This window comes from Scyliorhinus torazame, chromosome 2 (genome assembly GCF_047496885.1).
Source record: "Scyliorhinus torazame isolate Kashiwa2021f chromosome 2, sScyTor2.1, whole genome shotgun sequence".
NCBI classification, from domain to species: Eukaryota; Metazoa; Chordata; class Chondrichthyes; order Carcharhiniformes; family Scyliorhinidae; genus Scyliorhinus; species Scyliorhinus torazame.
The window spans coordinates 94,963,931-94,987,312 of record NC_092708.1 but is presented as its reverse complement, the minus strand read 5'-3'; the positions used below and the strand labels follow the sequence as shown (position 1 = coordinate 94,987,312).

At 63.4% G+C, this 23,382-nt stretch overlaps 1 protein-coding gene across 1 annotated transcript in view; it reads right to left on the bottom strand.

The window, feature by feature from the left end:
- LOC140389787 (adenylate cyclase type 10-like) overlaps positions 1 to 22,360 on the bottom strand; it is a 452,930-nt gene extending 430,570 nt beyond the window's left edge. The window contains exons 1-4 of the mRNA XM_072474312.1: positions 21,965 to 22,360; positions 21,746 to 21,850; positions 17,336 to 17,374; positions 17,085 to 17,228 (exon numbers count right to left, since the gene is read on the bottom strand). Coding sequence (XP_072330413.1) covers positions 17,085 to 17,228; positions 17,336 to 17,374; positions 21,746 to 21,850; positions 21,965 to 22,175 — 499 coding nt within the window. The 5' untranslated portion in view covers positions 22,176 to 22,360. The remainder of the gene's footprint in view (positions 1 to 17,084; positions 17,229 to 17,335; positions 17,375 to 21,745; positions 21,851 to 21,964) is intronic.
- Positions 22,361 to 23,382: the final 1,022 nt, after the last annotated feature.

Below are 23,382 nucleotides of genomic sequence, written 5' to 3'. Positions count from 1 at the left end.
CGCCCCTCACACTCGCCCCCCGCCCCTCACACTCGCCCCCCGCCCCTCACACTCGCCCCCCGCCCCTCACACTCGCCCCCCGCCCCTCACACTCGCCCCCCGCCCCTCACACTCGCCCCCCGCCCCTCACACTCGCCCCCCGCCCCTCACACTCGCCCCCCGCCCCTCACACTCGCCCCCCGCCCCTCACACTCGCCCCCCGCCCCTCACACTCGCCCCCCGCCCCTCACACTCGCCCCCCGCCCCTCACACTCGCCCCCCGCCCCTCACACTCGCCCCCCGCCCCTCACACTCGCCCCCCGCCCCTCACACTCGCCCCCCGCCCCTCACACTCGCCCCCCGCCCCTCACACTCGCCCCCCGCCCCTCACACTCGCCCCCCGCCCCTCACACTCGCCCCCCGCCCCTCACACTCGCCCCCCGCCCCTCACACTCGCCCCCCGCCCCTCACACTCGCCCCCCGCCCCTCACACTCGCCCCCCGCCCCTCGCCCCCCGCCCCTCACACTCGCCCCCCGCCCCTCACACTCGCCCCCCGCCCCTCACACTCGCCCCCCGCCCCTCACACTCGCCCCCCGCCCCTCACACTCGCCCCCCGCCCCTCACACTCGCCCCCCGCCCCTCACACTCGCCCCCCGCCCCTCACACTCGCCCCCCGCCCCTCACACTCGCCCCCCGCCCCTCACACTCGCCCCCCGCCCCTCACACTCGCCCCCCGCCCCTCACACTCGCCCCCCGCCCCTCACACTCGCCCCCCGCCCCTCACACTCGCCCCCCGCCCCTCACACTCGCCCCCCGCCCCTCACACTCGCCCCCCGCCCCTCACACTCGCCCCCCGCCCCTCACACTCGCCCCCCGCCCCTCACACTCGCCCCCCGCCCCTCACACTCGCCCCCCGCCCCTCACACTCGCCCCCCGCCCCTCACACTCGCCCCCCGCCCCTCACACTCGCCCCCCGCCCCTCACACTCGCCCCCCGCCCCTCACACTCGCCCCCCGCCCCTCACACTCGCCCCCCGCCCCTCACACTCGCCCCCCGCCCCTCACACTCGCCCCCCGCCCCTCACACTCGCCCCCCGCCCCTCACACTCGCCCCCCGCCCCTCACACTCGCCCCCCGCCCCTCACACTCGCCCCCCGCCCCTCACACTCGCCCCCCGCCCCTCACACTCGCCCCCCGCCCCTCACACTCGCCCCCCGCCCCTCACACTCGCCCCCCGCCCCTCACACTCGCCCCCCGCCCCTCACACTCGCCCCCCGCCCCTCACACTCGCCCCCCGCCCCTCACACTCGCCCCCCGCCCCTCACACTCGCCCCCCGCCCCTCACACTCGCCCCCCGCCCCTCACACTCGCCCCCCGCCCCTCACACTCGCCCCCCGCCCCTCACACTCGTCCCCCGCCCCTCACACTCGTCCCCCGCCCCTCACACTCGTCCCCCGCCCCTCACACTCGTCCCCCGCCCCTCACACTCGTCCCCCGCCCCTCACACTCGTCCCCCGCCCCTCACACTCGTCCCCCGCCCCTCACACTCGTCCCCCGCCCCTCACACTCGTCCCCCGCCCCTCACACTCGTCCCCCGCCCCTCACACCCGTCCCCCACCCCTCACACCCGTCCCCCACCCCTCACACCCGTCCCCCACCCCTCACACTCGTCCCCCACCCCTCACACTCCTCACACTCGTCCCCCACCCGCCCCACCCCTCACACTCGTCCCCCACCCGCCCCACCCCTCACACTCGTCCCCCACCCGCCCCACCCCTCACACTCGTCCCCACCCGCCCCACCCCTCACACTCGTCCCCCACCCTCACACACGTTCCCCACCCACCCCACCCCTCACACTCGTCTCCCACCCGCCCCACCCCTCACACTCGTTCCCCCACCCGCCCCACCCCTCACACTCGTCCCCCACCCGCCCCACGCCTCACACTCGTCCCCCACCCGCCCCTCCTCACACTCGTCCCCCACCCCTCACACTCGTCCCCCACCCGCCCCACCCCTCACACTCGTCCCCCACCAACCCACCCCACCCCTCACACTCGTCCCCCACCCACCCACCCCTCACACTCGTCCCCCACCCACCCGCCCCACCCCTCACACTCTTCCCCCACCCGCCCCACCCCTCACACGCGTCCCCCATCCGCCCCACCCCTCACACGCGTCCCCCACCTGCCCCAACCCTCACACTCTTCCTCCACCCGCCCCACCCCTCACACTCGTCCCCCACCGGTCACACTCGTCCCCCACCCGCCCCGCCCCTCACACTCGTCCCCCACCCGCCCCACCCCTCACAGATGTCCCCCACCCGCCCCACCCCTCACACCCGTCCCCCACCCGCCCCACCCCTCACACCCGTCCCCCACCCGCCCCACCCCTCACACCCGTCCCACCCCTCACACTCGTCCCCCCCAACCGCCCCACCCCTCACACTCGTCCCCCCAACCGCCCCACCCCTCACAATCGTCCCCCCCAACCGCCCCACTCCTCACACACGTCCCCAACCCGCCCCACCCCTCACACTCGTACCCCCCAACCGCCCCACCCCTCACACTCGTCCCCCTCCCGCCACACCCCTCACACTCGTCCCCCACCCCTCACACTCGTCCCCCACCCCTCACACTCGTCCCCCCAACCGCCCCACCCCTCACACTCGTCCAACCAACCGCCCCACCTCTCACAATCGTTCCCCCAACCGCCCCACCCCTCACACTCGTCCCCCCAACCGCCCTACCCCTCACTCTCCCCCAACCGCCCCACCCCACACACTCGTCCCCCACCCCTCACACTCGTCCCCCACCCGCCCCACACCTCACTCGTCCCCCACCCGCCCCACCCCTCACACTCGTCCCCCACCCGCCCCACCCCTCACACTCGTCCCCCACCCGCCCCACCCCTCACACTCGTCCCCCACCCGCCCCACCCCTCACACTCATCCCCCCAACCGCCCCACCCCTCACACTCATCCCCCCAACCGCCCCACCCCTCACACTCGTCCCCCCAAGCACCCCACCCCTCACACTCGTCCCCCCATCCGCTCCACCCCTCACACTCGTCCCTCCAACTGCCCCACCCCTCACACTCGTCCCTCCAACCGCCCCCACCCCTCACACTCGTCCCCCACCCCTCATACTCGTCCCCCACCCGCCCCACTCCTCACACTCGCCCCCACCCGCGCCGCCCTCACACTCGTCCCCCACCCGCCCCACCCCTCACACTCGTCCCCTACCCGCCCCACCCCACACACTCGTCCCCCTCCCGCCCCACCCCTCACACTCGTCCCCCACCCGCCCCACCCCTCACACTCATCCCGCCAACCGCCCCACGCCTCACACTCGTCCCCCACCCCTCACACTCGTCCCCCAACCGCCCCACCCCTGACATTCGTCCCCAAACCTCCCCACCCCTCACACTCGTCCCCAAACCGCCCCACCCATCACACTCGTCCCCCACTCGCCCCACCCCTCAGTCGTCCCCCACCCGCCCCACCCCTCACTCGTCCCCCACCCGCCCCACCCTTCACACTCGTACCCCACCCCTCACACTCGTCCCCCACCCGCCCCACCCCTCACACTCGTCCCCTCAACAGCCCCGCCCCTCACACTCGTCCCCCAACCGCCCCGCCCCTCACACTCGTCCCCCAACAGCCCCGCCCCTCACTCGTCCCCCAACCGCCCCGCCCCTCACACCCGTCCACCACCCGCCCCGCCCCTCACACCCGTCCCCCATCCGCCCCGCCCCTCACACTCGTCCCCCCAACCGCCCCACCCCTCACTCTCCCCCCAACCGCCCCACCCCTCACTCTCGTCCCCCACCCCTCACACTCGTACCCCACCCGCCCCACTCCTCACACACGTCCCCCACCCGCCCCACTCCTCACACCCGTCCCCCACCCGCCCCACTCCACACACTCGTCCCCCACCCGCCCCACTCCACACACTCGTCCCCCACCCGCCCCACCCTCACACTCGTCCCCCACCCGCCCCACCCCTCACACTCGTCCCCCACCCGCCCCACCCCTCACACTCTCCCCCCACCCGCCCCACCCCTCACACTCTCCCCCACCCGCCCCACCCCTCACACACGTCCCCCACCCGCCCCACCCCTCACACACGACCCCCACCCGCCGCACCCCTCACACTCTCCCCCCACCCGCCGCACCCCTCACACTCTCCCCCCACCCGCCCCACCCCTCACACTCGTCCCCCAACCGCCCCACCCCTCACACTCGTCCCCCCCAACCGCCCCTCCCCTCACACTCGTCCCCCCCAACCGCCCCTCCCCTCACACTCGTCCCCCCCAACCGCCCCACCCGTCACACTCGTCCCGCCAACCGCCCCACACTCGCCCCCCCCCCAACCGCCCCACCCTTCACTCTCCACCCAACCGCCCCAACCCTCACACTCGTCCCCCACCCCTCACACGCGTCCCCCACCCGCCCCACCCCTCACACGCGTCCCCCACCCGCCCCACCCCACCCCTCACACGCGTCCCCCCACCCGCCCCACCCCACCCCTCACACGCGTCCCCCCACCCGCCCCACCCCACCCCTCACACGCGTCCCCCCACCCGCCCCACCCCACCCCTCACACGCGTCCCCCCACCCGCCCCACCCCACCCCTCACACGCGTCCCCCCACCCGCCCCACCCCACCCCTCACACGCGTCCCCCCACCCGCCCCACCCCACCCCTCACACGCGTCCCCCCACCCGCCCCACCCCACCCCTCACACGCGTCCCCCCACCCGCCCCACCCCACCCCTCACACGCGTCCCCCCACCCGCCCCACCCCACCCCTCACACGCGTCCCCCCACCCGCCCCACCCCACCCCTCACACGCGTCCCCCCAACCGCCCCACCCCACCCCTCACACGCGTCCCCCCAACCGCCCCACCCCAACCCTCACACGCGTCCCCCCAACCGCCCCACCCCAACCCTCACACGCGTCCCCCCAACCGCCCCACCCCAACCCTCACACGCGTCCCCCCAACCGCCCCACCCCAACCCTCACACGCGTCCCCCCAACCGCCCCACCCCAACCCTCACACGCGTCCCCCCAACCGCCCCACCCCAACCCTCACACGCGTCCCCCCAACCGCCCCACCCCAACCCTCACACGCGTCCCCCCAACCGCCCCACCCCAACCCTCACACGCGTCCCCCCAACCGCCCCACCCCAACCCTCACACGCGTCCCCCCAACCGCCCCACCCCAACCCTCACACGCGTCCCCCCAACCGCCCCACCCCAACCCTCACACGCGTCCCCCCAACCGCCCCACCCCAACCCTCACACGCGTCCCCCCACCCCTCACACGCGTCCCCCCACCCCTCACACGCGTCCCCCCACCCCTCACACGCGTCCCCCCACCCCTCACACGCGTCCCCCCACCCCTCACACGCGTCCCCCCACCCCTCACACGCGTCCCCCCACCCCTCACACGCGTCCCCCCACCCCTCACACGCGTCCCCCCACCCCTCACACGCGTCCCCCCACCCCTCACACGCGTCCCCCCACCCCTCACACGCGTCCCCCCACCCCTCACACGCGTCCCCCCACCCCTCACACGCGTCCCCCCACCCCTCACACGCGTCCCCCACCCCTCACACGCGTCCCCCCACCCCTCACACGCGTCCCCCACCCCTCACACGCGTCCCCCACCCCTCACACGCGTCCCCCACCCCTCACACGCGTCCCCCACCCCTCACACGCGTCCCCCACCCCTCACACGCGTCCCCCACCCCTCACACGCGTCCCCCACCCCTCACACGCGTCCCCCACCCCTCACACGCGTCCCCCACCCCTCACACTCGTCCCCCACCCCTCACACTCGTCCCCCACCCCTCACACTCGTCCCCCACCCCTCACACTCGTCCCCCAACCGCCCCACCCCTCACACTTGACCCCACCCCTCACACTCCTCCCCCCACCCGCCCCACCCCTCACACGCGTCCCCCCCAAACGCCCCACCCCTCACACGCGTCCCCCACCCCTCACACGCGTCCCCCACCCCTCACACGCGTCCCCCACCCCTCACACGCGTCCCCCACCCCTCACACGCGTCCCCCACCCCTCACACGCGTCCCCCACCCCTCACACGCGTCCCCCACCCCTCACACGCGTCCCCCACCCCTCACACGCGTCCCCCACCCCTCACACGCGTCCCCCACCCCTCACACGCGTCCCCCACCCCTCACACGCGTCCCCCACCCCTCACACGCGTCCCCCACCCCTCACACGCGTCCCCCACCCCTCACACGCGTCCCCCACCCCTCACACGCGTCCCCCACCCCTCACACGCGTCCCCCACCCCTCACACGCGTCCCCCACCCCTCACACGCGTCCCCCACCCCTCACACGCGTCCCCCACCCCTCACACGCGTCCCCCACCCCTCACACGCGTCCCCCACCCCTCACACGCGTCCCCCACCCCTCACACGCGTCCCCCACCCCTCTCACGCGTCCCCCACCCCTCACACGCGTCCCCCACCCCTCACACGCGTCCCCCACCCCTCACACTCGTACCCCACCCCTCACACTCGTACCCCACCCCTCACACTCGTACCCCACCCCTCACACTCGTACCCCACCCCTCACACTCGTACCCCACCCCTCACACTCGTACCCCACCCCTCACACTCGTACCCCACCCCTCACACTCGTACCCCACCCCTCACACTCGTACCCCACCCCTCACACTCGTACCCCACCCCTCACACTCGTACCCCACCCCTCACACTCGTACCCCACCCCTCACACTCGTACCCCACCCCTCACACTCGTACCCCACCCCTCACACTCGTACCCCACCCCTCACACTCGTACCCCACCCCTCACACTCGTACCCCACCCCTCACACTCGTACCCCACCCCTCACACTCCCCTCAAACTCTCCCCCCAACCGCCCCACCCCTCACACTTGTCCCCCACCCGCCCCACCCCTCACACTCGTCCCCCACCTGCCCCACCCCTCACACTCCTCCCCCACCCGCCCCACCCCTCACACTCCTCCCCCACCCGCCCCACCCCTCACATCGTCCCCTACCCGCCCCACCACTCACACTCGTCCCCCACCCGCCCCACCCCTCACACTCGTCCCCCCACCCGCCCCACCCCTCACACTCGTCCCTCAACCACCCCACCCCTCACACTCGTCCCCCACCCGCCCCACCCCTCACACTCGTCCCCCCACCCGCCCCACCCCTCACACTCGTCCCTCAACCACCCCACCCCTCACACTCGTCCCCCCAACCGCCCCACCCCTCACACTCGTCCCCCACCCCTGACACTCGTCCCCCACCCGCCCCACTCCTCACACTCGTCCCCCACCCGCCCCACCCCTCACACTCGTCCCAACCGCCCCACCCCTCACACCCGTCCCCCCAACCGCCCCACCCCTCACACCCGTCCCCCCAACCGCCCCACCCCTCACACTCGTCCCCCCAACCGCCCCACTCTCACTCTCCCCCAACCGCCCCACCCCACACACTCGTACCCCACCCCTCACACTCATCCCCCACCCGCCCCATCCCTCACACTCATCCCCCACCCGCCCCACCCCTCACTCGTCCCCCCAACCGCCCCACCTCTCACACTCGTCCCCCCATTCGCCCCACCCCTCACACTCGTCCCAACCGCCCCACCCCTCACTCTCCACCCAACCGCCCCAACCCTCACACTCGTCCGCCACCCCTCACACTCGTACCCCACCCGCCCCACCCCTCACACTCGTCCCCCACCCGCCCCACCCCTCACACTCGTCCCCCACCCGCCCCACCCCTCACACTCGTCCCCCACCCGCCCCACCCCTCACACTCGTCCCCCACCCGCCCCACCCCTCACACTCGTCCCCCACCCGCCCCACCCCTCACACTCGTCCCCCACCCGCCCCACCCCTCACACTCGTCCCCCCATCCGTCCCACCCCTCACACTCGTCCGCCAAACCGCCCCAACCCTCACACTCGTCCCCCACCCGCCCCACCCCTCACACTCGTCCCCCACCCGCCCCACCCCACCCCTCACACGCATCCCCCACCCGCCCCACCCCACCCCTCACACGCATCCCCCACCCGCCCCACCCCACCCCTCACACGCATCCCCCACCCGCCCCACCCCACCCCTCACACGCATCCCCCACCCGCCCATCCCACCCCTCACACGCATCCCCCACCCGCCCCCCCCCTCACACTCGTCCCACCCCTCACACTCGTCCCCCACCCCTCACACTCGTCCCCCACCCCTCACACTCGTCCCCCACCCCTCACACTCCCCTCACACTCTCCCCCCAACCGCCCCACCCCTCACACTTGTCCCCCACCCGCCCCACCCCTCACACTCGTCCCCCACCTGCCCCACTCCTCACACTCCTCCCCCACCCGCCCCACCCCTCACAACCCCTCACACGCGTCCCCCATCCACCCCACCCCTCACACTCGTCCCCCATCCACCCCACCCCTCACACTCGTCCCCCACCTGCCCCACCCCTCACACTCCTCCCCCACCCGCCCCACCCCTCACACTCGTCCCCCACACGCCCCACCCCTCACACTCGCCCCCCACCCGCCCCACCCCTCACACTCGTCCCCCACCCGCCCCACCCCTCACACCCGTCCCCCACCCGCCCAACCCCTCACACCCGTCCCCCACCCGCCCCACCCCTCACACTCGTCCCCCCTCCCGCCCCACCCCTCACACTCGTCCCCCACCCGCCCCACCCCTCACATTCTCCCCCCAACTGCCCCACCCCTCACACTCGTCCCCCCAACCGCCCCACCCCTCACACTCGTCCCCCCAACCGCCCCACCCCTCTCTCCCCCCAACCGCCCCACCCCTCACACTCGTCCCCCACCCCTCACACTCGTCCCCCACTCGCCCCACTCCCGCCCCGCCCTCACACGTCCCCCACCCGCCCCACCCCTCACACTCGTCCCCCACCCCTCACACTCGTCCCCCACCCGCCCCACTCCTCACACTCGTCCCCCACGCGCCCCACCCCTCACACTCGTCCCCCACCCCTCACACTCGTCCCCCACCCGCCCCACTCCTCACACTCGTCCCCCACGCGCCCCGCCCTCACACTCGTCCCCACCCGCCCTACCCCTCACACTCGTCCCCCACCCGCCCCACCCCTCACACTCGTCCCCCACCCGCCTCACCCCTCACACTCGTCCCCCACCCCGCCCCACTCGTCCCCCACCCGCCCCGCCCTCACACACGTCCCCCACCCCGCCCCACCCCTCACACTCGTCCCCCACCCCTCACACTCGTCCCCCCACCCGCCCCACTCCTCACACTCGTCCCCCACGCGCCCCGCCCTCACACTCGTCCCCCACCCGCCCCACCCCTCACACTCGTCCCCCACCCGCCCCACCCCACCCCTCACACGCATCCCCCACCCGCCCCACCCACCCCTCACACGCATCCCCCACCCCCGCCCAACCCCACCCCTCACACGCATCCCCACCCGCCCCCCCTCACACGCATCCCCCACCCGCCCAACCCCACCCCTCACACGCATCCCCCACCCGCCCCCCCTCACACTCGTCCCACCCCTCACACTCGTCCCCCACCCCTCACACTCGTCCCCCACCCCTCACACTCGTCCCCCACCCCTCACACTCCCCTCACACTCTCCCCCCAACCGCCCCACCCCTCACACTTGTCCCCACCCGCCCCACCCCTCACACTCGTCCCCCACCTGCCCCACTCCTCACACTCCTCCCCCACCCGCCCCACCCCTCACAACCCCTCACACGCGTCCCCCATCCACCCCACCCCTCACACTCGTCCCCCACCTGCCCCACCCCTCACACTCCTCCCCCACCCGCCCCACCCCTCTCACTCCTCCCCCACACGCCCCACCCCTCACACTCGCCCCCACCCGCCCCACCCGTCACACTCGTCCCCCACCCGCCCCACCCCTCACACCCGTCCCCCACCCGCCCAACCCCTCACACCCGTCCCCCACCCGCCCCACCCCTCACACTCGTCCCCCCTCCCGCCCCACCCCTCACACTCGTCCCCCACCCGCCCCCAACCCCTCACATTCTCCCCCCAACTGCCCCACCCCTCACACTCGTCCCCCCAACCGCCCCACCCCTCACACTCGTCCCCCCAACCGCCCCACCCCTCACTCACCCCCCCCAACCGCCCCACCCCTCTCTCCCCCAACCGCCCCACCCCTCACACTCGTCCCCCACCCCTCACACTCGTCCCCCCACTCGCCCCACCCCCGCCCCGCCCTCACACGTCCCCCCCACCCGCCCCACCCCTCACACTCGTCCCCCACCCCTCACACTCGTCCCCCACCCGCCCACTCCTCACACTCGTCCCCCACGCGCCCCGCCCTCACACTCGTCCCCACCCGCCCTACCCCTCACACTCGTCCCCCACCCGCCCCACCCCTCACACTCGTCCCCCACCCGCCTCACCCCTCACACTCGTCCCCCACCCGCCCCGCCCTCACACACGTCCCCCACCAGCCCCACCCCTCACACTCGTCCCCCACCCCTCACACTCGTCCCCCACCCGCCCCACTCCTCACACTCGTCCCCCACGCGCCCCGCCCTCACACTCGTCCCCCACCCGCCCCACCCCTCACACTCGTCCCCCACCCGCCCCACCCCTCACACTCGTCCCCCACCCGCCTCACCCCTCACACTCGTCCCCCACACGCCCCACCCCTCACACTCGTCCCCCCAACCGCCCCACCCCTCACACTCGTCCCCCCAACCGCCCCACCCCTCACACTCGTCTCCCCAACCGCCCCACCCCTCACACTCGTCCCCCAACCGCCCCACCCCTCACACTCGTCCCCCCAACCGCCCCACCCCTCACACTCGTCCCCCCATCCGCCCCACCCCTCACCCCAACCGCCCTTCCCCTCACTCTCCCCCCCAACCCGCCCCACCCCTCACTCTCCCCCCAACCGCCCCCACCCCTCACACTCGTCCCCCACCCGCCCCGCCCCACTCCTCACACTCGTCCCCCACCCGCCCCTACCCCTCACACTCGTCCCCCACCCGCCCCCACCCCTCACACTCGTCCCCCACCCGCCTCACCCCTCACACTCGTCCCCCACCGGCCTCACCCCTCACACTCGTCCCCCCACCCGCCCCGCCCTCACACTCGTCCCCCACCCCTCACACTCGTCCCCCACCCGCCCCACTCCTCACACTCGTCCCCCACGCGCCCCCGCCCTCACACTCGTCCCCCACCCGCCCCACCCCTCACACTCGTCCCCCCATCCGCCCCACCCCTCACCCCAACCGCCCTTCCCCTCTCTCCCCCCAACCGCCCCACCCCTCTCTCCCCCCAACGCCCCACCCCTCTCTCCCCCCAACCGCCCCACCCCTCTCTCCCCCCAACCGCCCCACCCCTCTCTCCCCCCAACCGCCCCACCCCTCTCTCCCCCCAACCGCCCCACCCCTCACACTCGTCCCCCACCCCTCACACTCGTCCCCCACCCCTCACACTCGTCCCCCACCCCTCACACTCGTCCCCCACCCCTCACACTCGTCCCCCACCCCTCACACTCGTCCCCACCCTCACACTCGTCCCCCACCCTCACACCCGTCCCCACCCCTCACACCCGTCCCCCACCCCTCACACCCGTCCCCACCCCTCACACCCGTCCCCCACCCCTCACACCCGTCCCCACCCCTCACACCCGTCCCCCACCCTCACACCCGTCCCCCACCCCTCACACCCGTCCCCCACCCCTCACACCCGTCCCCCACCCCTCCACCCGTCACCCTCACCGTCCCCACCCCTCACACCCGTCCCCCACCCCTCACAACCCGTCCCCCACCCCTCACACCCGTCCCCCACCCCTCACACCCGTCCCCCACCCCTCACACCCGTCCCCCACCCCTCACACCCGTCCCCACCCCTCACACCCGTCCCCACCCCCCGTCCCCACCCCTCCACCCGTCCCCACCCCTCACACCCGTCCCCCACCCCTCACACCCGTCCCCACCCCTCACACCCGTCCCCCACCCTCACACCCGTCCCCCCCCACCTCACACCCGTCCCCCACCCCTCACACCCGTCCCCCACCCCTCACACCCGTCCCCCACCCTCACACCGTCTTCCCCCCACCCCTCACACCCGTCCCCCACCCCCACCCCCCCCCCCTCACACCCGTCCCCCACCCCACACACACACGTCCCCCCACCCCTCACACCTCTTCCCCAACCCGCCCCACCCCTCACACTCGTCCCCCACCCGCCCCACCCCTCACACTCGTCCCCCACCCGCCCCACCCCTCACACTCGTCCCCCACCCCTCACACTCGTCCCCCACCCGCCCCACCCCTCACACTCGTCCCCCACCCGCCCCACCCCTCACACTCGTCTCCCACCCCTCACACTCGTCCCCCACCCGCCCCACTCCTCACACTCGTCCCCCACCCGCCCCACTCCTCACACTCGTTCCCCCACCCGCCCCACTCCTCACACTCGTCCCCCACCCGCCCCACTCCTCACACTCGTCCCCCACCGCCCCACTCCTCACACTCGTCCCCCACCCCTCACACTCGTCCCCCACCCGCCCCACCCCTCACACTCGTCCCCCACCCGCCCCACCCCTCACACTCGTCCCCCACCCGCCCCACTCTTCACACTCGTCCCCCACCCGCCCCACCCCTCACACTCGTCCCCCCATCCGCCCCACCCCTCACACTCTTGCCCTACCCCTCACTCTCCCCCAACCGCCCCACCCCTCACTCTCCCCCCAACCGCCCCACCCCCTCACACTCGTCCCCCACCCGCCCCGCCCCACTCCTCACACTCGCCCCCCACCCGCCCCGCCCTCACACTCGTCCCCCACCCGCCCCAACACTCGTCCCCCCACCCGCCCCCACCTCTCACTCTTCCCCCACCCGCCCCACCCCTCACACTCGTCCCCCACCCCTCACACTCGTCCCCCACCCGCCCCACTCGTCCCCCACCCACCCCCGCCCTCACACTTGTCCCCCACCCGCCCCACCCCTCTCTCCCCCCAACCGCCCCACCCCTCTCTCCCCCCAACCGCCCCCACCCCTCTCTCCCCCCCAACCGCCCCACCCCTCTCTCCCCCCAACCGCCCACCCCTCACACTCGTCCCCCACCCTCACACTCGTCCCCCACCCCTCACACTCGTCCCCCACCCCTCACACTCGTCCCCCACCCCTCACACTCGTCCCCCACCCCTCACACTCGTCCCCCACCCCTCACACTCGTCCCCCACCCCTCACACTCGTCCCCCACCCCTCACACCCGTCCCCCACCCCTCACACCCCGTCCCCCACACCCCTCACACCCCGTCCCCCACCCCTCACACCCGTCCCCCACCCCTCACACCCGTCCCCCACCCCTCACACCCGTCCCCCACCCCTCACACCCGTCCCCCACCCCTCACACCCGTCCCCCCACCCTCACACCCGTCCCCCACCCCTCACACCCGTACCCCACCCCTCACACCCCTCACACTCGTCCCCCACCCCTCACACTCGTCCCCCACCCGCCCCACCCCTCACACTCGTCCCCCACCCGCCCCACCCCTCACACTCGTCCCCCACCCCTCACACTCGTCCCCCACCCGCCCCACCCCTCACACTCGTCCCCCACCCGCCCCACCCCTCACACTCGTCCCCCACCCGCCCCACCCCTCACACTCGTCCCCCACCCCTCACACTCGTCCCCCACCCGCCCCACCCCTCACACTCGTCCCCCACCCCTCACACTCGTCCCCCACCCGCCCCACCCCTCACACTCGTCCCCCACCCGCCCCACCCCTCACACTCGTCCCCCACCCGCCCCACCCCTCACACTCGTCCCCCACCCCTCACACTCGTCCCCCACCCGCCCCACTCCTCACACTCGTCCCCCACCCGCCCCACTCCTCACACTCGTTCCCCCACCCGCCCCACTCCTCACACTCGTCCCCCACCCGCCCCACTCCTCACACTCGTCCCCCACCCGCCCCACTCCTCACACTCGTCCCCCACCCCTCACACTCGTCCCCCACCCGCCCCACCCCTCACACTCGTCCCCCACCCGCCCCACCCCTCACACTCGTCCCCCACCCGCCCCACCCCTCACACTCGTCCCCCACCCGCCCCACCCCTCACACTCGTCCCCCACCCGCCCCACTCTTCACACTCGTCCCCCACCCGCCCCACCCCTCACACTCGTCCCCCCATCCGCCCCACCCCTCACACTCTTGCCCTACCCCCCCCACCCCTCACACTCTCCCCCTACCCCTCACACTCATCCCCTACCCCTCACACTCATCCCCTACCCCTCACACTCATCCCCTACCCCTCACACTCATCCCCTACCCCTCACACTCATCCCCTACCCCTCACACTCATCCCCTACCCACCCCACACCCATCCCCTACCCACCCCACACCTCTCCCACTCTCACACTCTCACTGAGCTCGTTCGCCTGGGGTCTTCAAGGCAGTCTCCTGCCCCACCTGCCGTCTCCTCGTGCTGGTAAGCCTTGATTTGGTGCCTGGCTGTTGCTGGCTGGGCTGCCCTCCGTCCTGGCCGCGACGACTTGCCCCTCGCCTGCTTGACAGCTGCTGGAATCCTGCTTGGATTCGGTTACCACCCCTCACGTGGGTTGGGTTGCTCCGCGCCGCCGTCGCCCTCCCCCTTCCTCACGTGCTGGTATCGTTGCTCAACGGCTGCTGGGATCGACCGGCTCACCTTGGCTCGTGCCTGTGGCCCCGTGCCTCGCGCATAGCCTCGCTGTTGCGGCGTTGTCCTGCGCTCAGCCCTGGATCGAGAAACCTGTTGGTTGCATTTTTCATCGCGGAAAGTAAAACAATCTTCTGCTTCCGCCTCTCTTCGCAAAGTAAGTCTTTTGGTAAGTCATTTCAATAGGCTTTGACCATTTCACCCGTTTAGAGACACATGAGACAGTCAGAACACATACTTCCATCTTTTTCCATAATCTGTTTCTGCTGGGACAGGTCGTTCGCCCGAAGCCAACTCGAGGGATGCCGCTCCACATCAAGCAAAACGCCCCACCCCTCACCTCTCCCACTCTCACCCTTACCACCTGCCATCGGTGTATTGGAATGATTGACAATCAACCTCTATGACTGCACCTTCCGTCACCATCGAGTCTTGCAGCAAACCCAGGGCGTGTGGCTCAGAGGCAGGGATACTACCCACTGTACCACAAGACTTCCGATTTCAATAATTGAAGAGGTAATTACGTTTAACCCAGCATTGCGGCTTTAATAGCCAGCACACGTGTTTCCCAAGCTACATGAAACTCACCAGGGTCAACGAGGTGAAAAATAGTAGGGAACCATTATTCAAGCAAAATGATGGTTGAAAGTGTTTAAACAGTGAAACAGATAGCTGTTGGGCTGCCAATGTGACAGGCTGATGCTCACACCACTTTTTTCAGACTGCCAAATTCATTGCTTCACAGGTGATTCACAACTCTCTGGAAGTCACTTTTATCCAATTTGCATTTTAAGCACCTTAAGTTGATGTTTCCTGCTATCCACCTTCACTGCCACATGGGAGCAATTTATTCAAGTCTACCTTGGACCTCTGATGAGGACTAAGAAGAACAGGAGCACCAGCAGCACAGCGAGCAGCAGGAGCAACTCGAGCACCAATTGCACCAGGAAGCAGAAACACTGCTGGCCTTCTCCTCGCCTGGCTAGCTCACTTGACACAGCATGAAATTCTTTGTCATATTGTGGGTTCATGCCCCAAGTTTGGTGTCATTTTTTTTCAAAGGTAGGTTGGAAAGTAAGTTGTGAAGAAGAGATAGGGAGCCTGCAAAGGGATATGGAAAGCTTAAGTGAGTGGGAAAAAATTTGTCAAAATGGAGTATAATGTGAGAAAATGTGAATTTGTCCACTGAAGCTGGAAGAATAGCATTTATTTTTGCATCTATATATGAAACTGCAGTAATTGTGGAGTTTTGTTATTTATTTATCCAGCTGTAACCATTCAGGTAAATGAAAAATTTGAGTAAAATATTTCACATTAAAGCTATTTTCAGTTGCTTCTTGGATGTCATTCAGTACTGTCAAACTACAGGCCCACACCTCATGGCCCCAAGCTGCAAAATACCAAGAGAACGCTGCTGGTAGCAGGATAACTTCAAGAGGGTCTCTCATCTGGGACAGGAGTTAACCCAGAGTACAGCAGCATTCTTATTCTCTTGGCCTGACATTTACTTCTAAGTTGCTTAGAAGGCAGCAAGGTAGCACAGTGGTTAGCACAGTTGCTTCACAGCTCCAGGTCCCAGGTGCGATTTCTGGCTTGGGTCACTGTGTGGAGTCTGCACATTCTCTCCATGTCTGCGTGGGTTTCCTCCGGGTGCTCCAGTTTCCTCCCACAGCCCAAAGATGTGCAGGTTAGGTGGATTGACCAAGCTAAATTGCCCTTAGTGTTCAAACAGGTTGGGTTAGATGGGGTTACGAAGCTAGGATGGAGGTGTGGGGATAGGTAGGGTGCTCTTTCCAAGGGCCGATGCAGGCTCGATAGGCCGAATAGCCTCCTGCACTGTAAACTCTATGAATATGGTAGGAAAGCGGAAACAGTCTACTGAGTTGAATGATCAGCCACGATCATAAAGAATGGCAGAACAGGCCGGAAGGGTCAAATAGCTTACTCCTGCTCTTATTTTCTGTGTTTCCTGGCAGATTTACCTGGTGTGGAATATATTGAAATACCTTTGAGTAGTTTGGCAGGAATCTCACCACCCCCCAACAAATCAATGGTTTTTAAAGGAGGAATCTGCAGCGAGTGGAACCTCTCCATTTCTATTACTCTTTTGCTCCATTGCTGCTGATCTGGAAGGTGTTATGATTCCACCCTGAATCCTAAAAACTGATAATTTCACCTAAATATGTAATAAGTAATTGTTTATAAAATATATTTCAATTGACCAGAAATAAGAATAATAAAATTGAACTTGCATATCAGCACAAATGTTGTGTGCTTATAAATCAGGTTTAACAGTCAAGGATCTATTTGTTATCATTTGTTCTAACACAAAGTTCAGCAATGACTGTAATGCATAAATTAAAGAGGAAAAGATTACAACAGCTACAAGTGAACACTGAGTAATTACCTATTTTTACTCTGAGTTTGACTCCTACTTCAGTTTCCTTATTATCACATTTGTCCTGGATATTTAGACTACATTTGACAGCTAAAGTGAGAATTTCACTCAGTTCTTTCCTTCTCTCTCTCCATAGTGCCAACATTGCATCACCTGTGGAGGAAAAAATGATCATACACAATGTTAAACAATCCTTCTGTTCTGCCATCCAAAATAAGTATCAATGACACAATAGAATATGTTCATTTGCATCTTCTTACCTGCATAGTTCACAATATCTCCCCCTGCTCGAAGGATATCTAAAAGAAATTAGGATTTTGTTAAGAATTATTTACAATTATTACAAAACTGAAATACATTAAAACTAGAAGTATATAAATAAACACTTCAATACATTTTACATTATTTCAAAACAATGGGCGTCATTCTCCGCCGGCGGGAGTCTCCGTTTTGCCCCCGGGGGTTTCCCGACGGCGTGGGGCTGCCCCACAATGGGAAACCCCATTGACCGGCCGGTGTTACGGAGACTCCCACCGGCCGGTCGGAGCAGAAATGTGGCGGGGCGGGTAGGAGAATTTCGCCCCATATTACTATCATAGAATCATAGAATTTACAGTGCAGAAGGAGGCAATTCGCCCCATTGAGTCTGCATCAGCTCTTGAAAAGAACACCCTACTTAAGTCCACACCTCCACCTTATCCCCATAACCCAACCCAACCTTTTTGGACTTTAAGGGCAATTTAGCATGGCCAATCTACCTAACCTGCACATCTTTGGACTGTGGGAGTAAACTAGAGCACCCGGAGGAAACCCACGCAGACACACGGAGAACCTGCAGACTCCACACAGACAGTGACCCAAGCCGGGAATGCTATCCAGTTCTACAGAATTTCAGGTTTCCCACTGGTCAAGGAGCAATTGCTGAAATATGTTTGGCACTCAAATCCCTGTATGAGACCATTTTGTTTCAGGAAAGACTTTCATTCTAGTCATGTTCCATTGCGAACTGGCTTATCATGTATCTCAGTGTTAGATACCCAGGAAGCTACCACAATACTTGCACCATGTGACAATCTGCCAAACCAGCTCTCCATCACTCAGATCCAAGTATCGGGATTATTGAGGAGACAGGGATTTTGCTGGATGTGAGGCTTCTGCTGACATAAGAGGATAAGAGATATAATGACAGCCATGCCACTGCAATAAGTGCCACAGAGCAGACCAGAGGTAGAAATCACATTTTAGGTCTCTAGATAAATCTGATGATATACCACCCAGTAAGAAATCAAGAATAATTGTAGCTTGCATCATTCTATACATTAAAACAATTAAGAAAGGCTTGCTACATCCAACAGCTGAATGCAATGATGCTGGAGTGGGTGGAAGGTCACCTATCAGCACAAAATGAGGAGGTTGGACAAGCGGGACAGAATGTAGGACAGAGCAGCCAATGGCTAAAGAAAGGCAGGTAGCACTGATAGTTCAGTGCTTTCAATAATAAAGGTTGAATGAAGGAATAGAAACATGCCTGTCTATTTTTCCCCTCGACTCCTTTACATGGTCCCTCACTTTAAAAGCATTCTGCAAAGTTTCTTTATAAGATAGCAACCTTGATTTCTCCTGCCATCATCCAAACTTCCAACAATTTAAAGCATACTTAGAAATTATCTCAAAGTTCTACATTTAATTTACAGAAGCATATTCTCCAAAGATTACCAAAAATTCTAATAACCCTTTCTGCAATTGGTTAGAACTGTTATAATTTCTGCCAACAAAATGAAGTGCTGGTGCTCCTATTTGACTCCTCCCATTATTTGCTTCCTGTGTGAAATTGAGAGCATTCCCTATGGATGGCTCTAATCTTAGGGATGCAGTTGTTCTAGAAAGCCCAGCTTCTGAAACCCTTTCTCTTTTAACAGTCATCAGTTCCTAACCCATTTGAACATTCCTCATATGTAAACGTTAGAGGAAGGTTAGTACAGCAGGCTCAATGCCACTCTGCAGAGTGAGAATATCTACAATTGAATAGAGACAGATGGGTGTGATTTAGTGGGGATTACTGAAATATGGTTGCAGGAGGACAGGGATTGAGTTGAATATCCAGGAGTTCTCAGTATTCCGAAAGGGTAGACAGGATGGAACAGGGGGTGAAGTTGCTTTATTGGTTAAAGATGACATCAAGGCTATATTAAGAAATTATATTGACTCTAAGGCCTAAAATGTTTAATCGATCTGTGTAGAAATAGAAAACAAAGGAAAAAACTCCTTTTGTAGAAGTAATTTATCGGCCCCCCCAAGCAGTACTTCCAAAGGGGGGCACATTATAAACCAATACATTATGAGGGCTTGTGAGAAGGGCACAACAGTAATCATGGATGATATTAATGTGCATATTGACTGGACTAATCAAATTGGCAAAGGTAGCCTTGAGGGAGACTTCATAGAGTGTCTGAAGGATTGTTTCTTTGAGCAATTTGTTATGGAGGCAACCAGGGAATAGGAAATTTTAGATTTAGTATTATGTAATGAAACAGTTTGAGAAATAGCCTTGTCATTAAAGATCCTCTTGGAAGGAGTGATCACAGCATTCTAGAATTTCAAATTCAGATTGAGCGAGGAAAGACTGAGTGCCATACTAGAGTTTTAGCATTGGGCAGAGGTAATTATACAGGCCTGAGGAAAGAGTTGGCCCAAGTAGACTGGGCACAAATAATTGAGGGTAGGACAGTTGAGGAACAATAGAGGATGTTCAGGGAGATAGTAAATACTTCTCAATTAAAGTATATCCCTGAGAGGAAGAGAAATTGTAAAAGGGAGAAAAATGTTCCATGGCTAAACAAGGAAGTCAAGGAAGACATAAAGGCAAAACCTAGGGCATACCATACTGCAAAAGCTAGTGGTAAGCCGGAGGATTGGGAGAACTTTAAGATTCAGCAAAAGGATACTAAAAATAAAATCAATAGAGTTAAGATGAACTATGAAAGTAAACTAGCAGTTGGTATGCAGGTACAGCATGTAATTAAAAAGGCAAATGGAATGTTTACAAAAGGCTAAAGGAGTGAAGTATAAAAGTAGAGAAGTGTTGTTGCAATTGTATAGGGTGTTGGTGAGACCACACCTGGAGTATTGTGTCCTGTTTTGGTCTCCTTATTTGAGGAAGGATGCAGTGGCATTGGAGGCAGTTCAGAGGAGGTTCACCAGGTTGATTCCAGGGATGAAAGGGTTGACGTATGAGGAGAGATTAAACGCTTTGGGCTTATACCTGCTGGAGTTTAGAAGGATGAAATTGGATCTGATCAAGGTATATAAAATACTAAAGGGGATTGATAAAATAAACGTAGGCCAAATGTTCCCCTTTGTAGGGAAATCTAGAATGCAAGGTCACAGATATAGATTCAGAGGTGGTATATTTAGAACTGAAGTGAGGAGGAACTACTTCACGCAGAGTGTGATGAATTTGTGTAACTGCTGCCTCATATTGCACTGGAATCTGAATTATTAAATGGTTGCAGGAAGGAAATAGATATATTTCTGAATAAAATGGGTTAAAGGGTTATGGGGAACAGGTAGGGAGATGGGTTTGAGACCAGGAGAAGATCAGCCCTGATCTGATTGAATGGCAGAGCAGGCGCAAAGGGCCGAATTGCCTACTTCTGCCCCTATGTCATCACAACACAAGCAGTGCCAATCAGCTGTTTCAAGCCTAGTCATTGAGATGATGCAAGTTTCTATTAAAGCAATACTGGCCATTCTAGAAGCAACCAATGCTTTTAGCAACTCTTCTTTCTGTCTTTCTATCAGAGCAAAGTTCTTGTGTGCCCCCTATTCCAGCAAGTTCTGAGGACCATGTCACCCTGTAGTTTTGGGTAGTAGATTCTTCCCACATTTCCATCATCTGAAACCAAGCTCACAGCAGCACCTACGTGAAATTAATGTAACAATAGCTGTTTTCAAAATGAGACCTCTGATACTCCTCATCCAAAGCCTCCTTCCTGTTCACCGGGAAGCAGTACTCTCACTTTCTTCCAGTCTCAGGTCCTCATTCTCACTCGGTGCTTCACTCAGTCACAATCCTTCTCGTTTCCTAATGCATTCCTTGCGAGTGTGGATCCCAGTGTTGCTGCTTGCACGTGTTGGAGTTGGTGAGGAGGTGACAGGGAGTGGGCGATGCTATTGCTCTGGAAATCTCCGGAAATTCAGAGTAGTTGACTGATTCCTGAAAGGAAGGCATGGAAGAAAAAGTTTGTAGTGAAGCATGCCCTTGAGTTACAAGGGCATGGCGTTACTTTGAGAAAGTAGAAAAAGCGGAGGAATTCTGATCAAACCATTAACTGTCTGACAAACTTGGTCCAAGATCCCCTCTCATGCAGGTTATCATCTATGTTTGCTCAGAATAGCTTTTTCCAACAAACTCCAGAGCAGTGCTCATTTCCCCAGTTGCATTGCTCTGCCGCTGATTCCAGTGTTTTCTTTCCAGGGAAAGGGCGCAATACCGTAAACCTGTCAGCGGCGTGCCGCATTCTTAAATGTGCCTGAGAAGACACATCTTTAATATCTGTTTAAATTCTGCCAATTTCTGTGGTGCGTGGCACAGAGCTTAAACATATCAATATATGTACAAACTCCAGCCAACGCTGCACTAGACACTTCTTCAAATGAACGCCACTTACGATCCACAATCTCTGAGATGTACCCATTGAGTGTTCTGGTCAGGTGATCGGCTCCACTGCCTTTCTTGCTATTCTGCGTGTAAATCTCAGTGAGGCTGGTGAATCCTGCAGGGAGAGACAGACACACACGGCATTTATTTTGGCACATTAGGAACACATTAGCCTTTTCCACCCGTCCCGCACACTTGCTGCTGCTGCTGCATTTTGCTGTTGTTGTACCTGAAATATCAGCGAAGAGAAGGACTCCATGGAAATGTTCCACATCAGGGATGGGCCGGTCCACCCCCTCGTACACCACAAGGTCAGGCACGTTGGCGGCGAGTTTGCAGATTTTGTAGGTGCCAGCGAAGATGGATTTCTGTTTGCCCACCCTCAGCCGGGTAAGTGGCCGGACGAAGCTGACAGTATGCCTGGTGGGTGTGTAATCCATCTCCCTGCAACCTTTCCTTCCCCCTCCTTTCCTTCCCTCCCCTCCCCTCTTCCTCTCCTCTCAACTGCCCTCTCTGAGCGCCGCCGACTGCGTTTTCATCTCCTTGTGACGGCTCGGGCACCGATTGTGACTTCACGGGACCACATTTCACATCCCCTGGGCTTTAGGAGGTCTGCATTCTCAGCTCAACCCTGCTCAGTCACCCCTGACAGGATGCCCTCAACTCCCCTACCTTGAAAGGTCGCCAGCTGTTGAGTTTAGATGAAATCAAAATACTGCGGATGCTGGAAATCTGAAATAAAAACAGGAGATATTGGGGTTTTGAGGATGGGGGGGGGGGTGCGGGGGGGGATGGTGCTGGCAGCTTCTGTGCAGGGAGAAACAAGAGGTTAACGCTTCCAGTACCTAGCTGGGTGACTCCGTCAGAGCTTCAGATGAGTTTGGATATATTTGCAACCATCCCATTGCTGTGCCAGTTTTTATTTTAAATTGACTCACTCCAGCATTTCAAAACTGGGACAGTGGGCGGGATTCTCCGAAATGGAGGCAGAGTGTTCACGCCGTCGTGAACGGCGTCGAGGTTCACGACGGCGCGAATCGGCCCCTATCCCGACCGATTCAGGGCCCGATAATGGGCTAGGAGTAGCGCCGCGTCATTTGCGCGCGGCAGGCCTTGGCGCCGCGTAAAGGCGGCGCCGCATACATGACGCAGCCGGCACCGCATAACTGGCGTCACCCGCGCATGCGTGGTTGCCGTCCTCTCCGAGTCCGCCCCGCAAGAAGATGTCTGACGGATCTTGCGGGGCTGCGGAAGAAAGGAGATCCTCCTTCAGAGAGGCCGGCCCGATGATCGGTGGGCACTGATCGCGGGCCAGACCCCATTTGAGGCCGCCCCCCCAGTGCAGGATCCCCCCTCCCCCCCCCCCCCCCCGAAGGCCGCTCCCCCCCCCCCAGCGTTCCCGCGCTGTTCCCGCCGGCAGCGACCAGGTGTGGACGGCGCCGGGGGGGAACCCGCCGTTTTGGGCAGGCCGCTCAGCCCATCCAACACTGAGAATCGCGGGGGTACCGGTGAATCACCATTTTGGCTGTCTCGGGCGATTCACTGGACCGCGCCGCGCAAAACGCGATTGTGCTGATCTGGCCGCTTCCGTGAATCACGGGAGGGCGTTGGACCGGCGTGGCGGGAAAATTTGGCAACCCAGGCGAT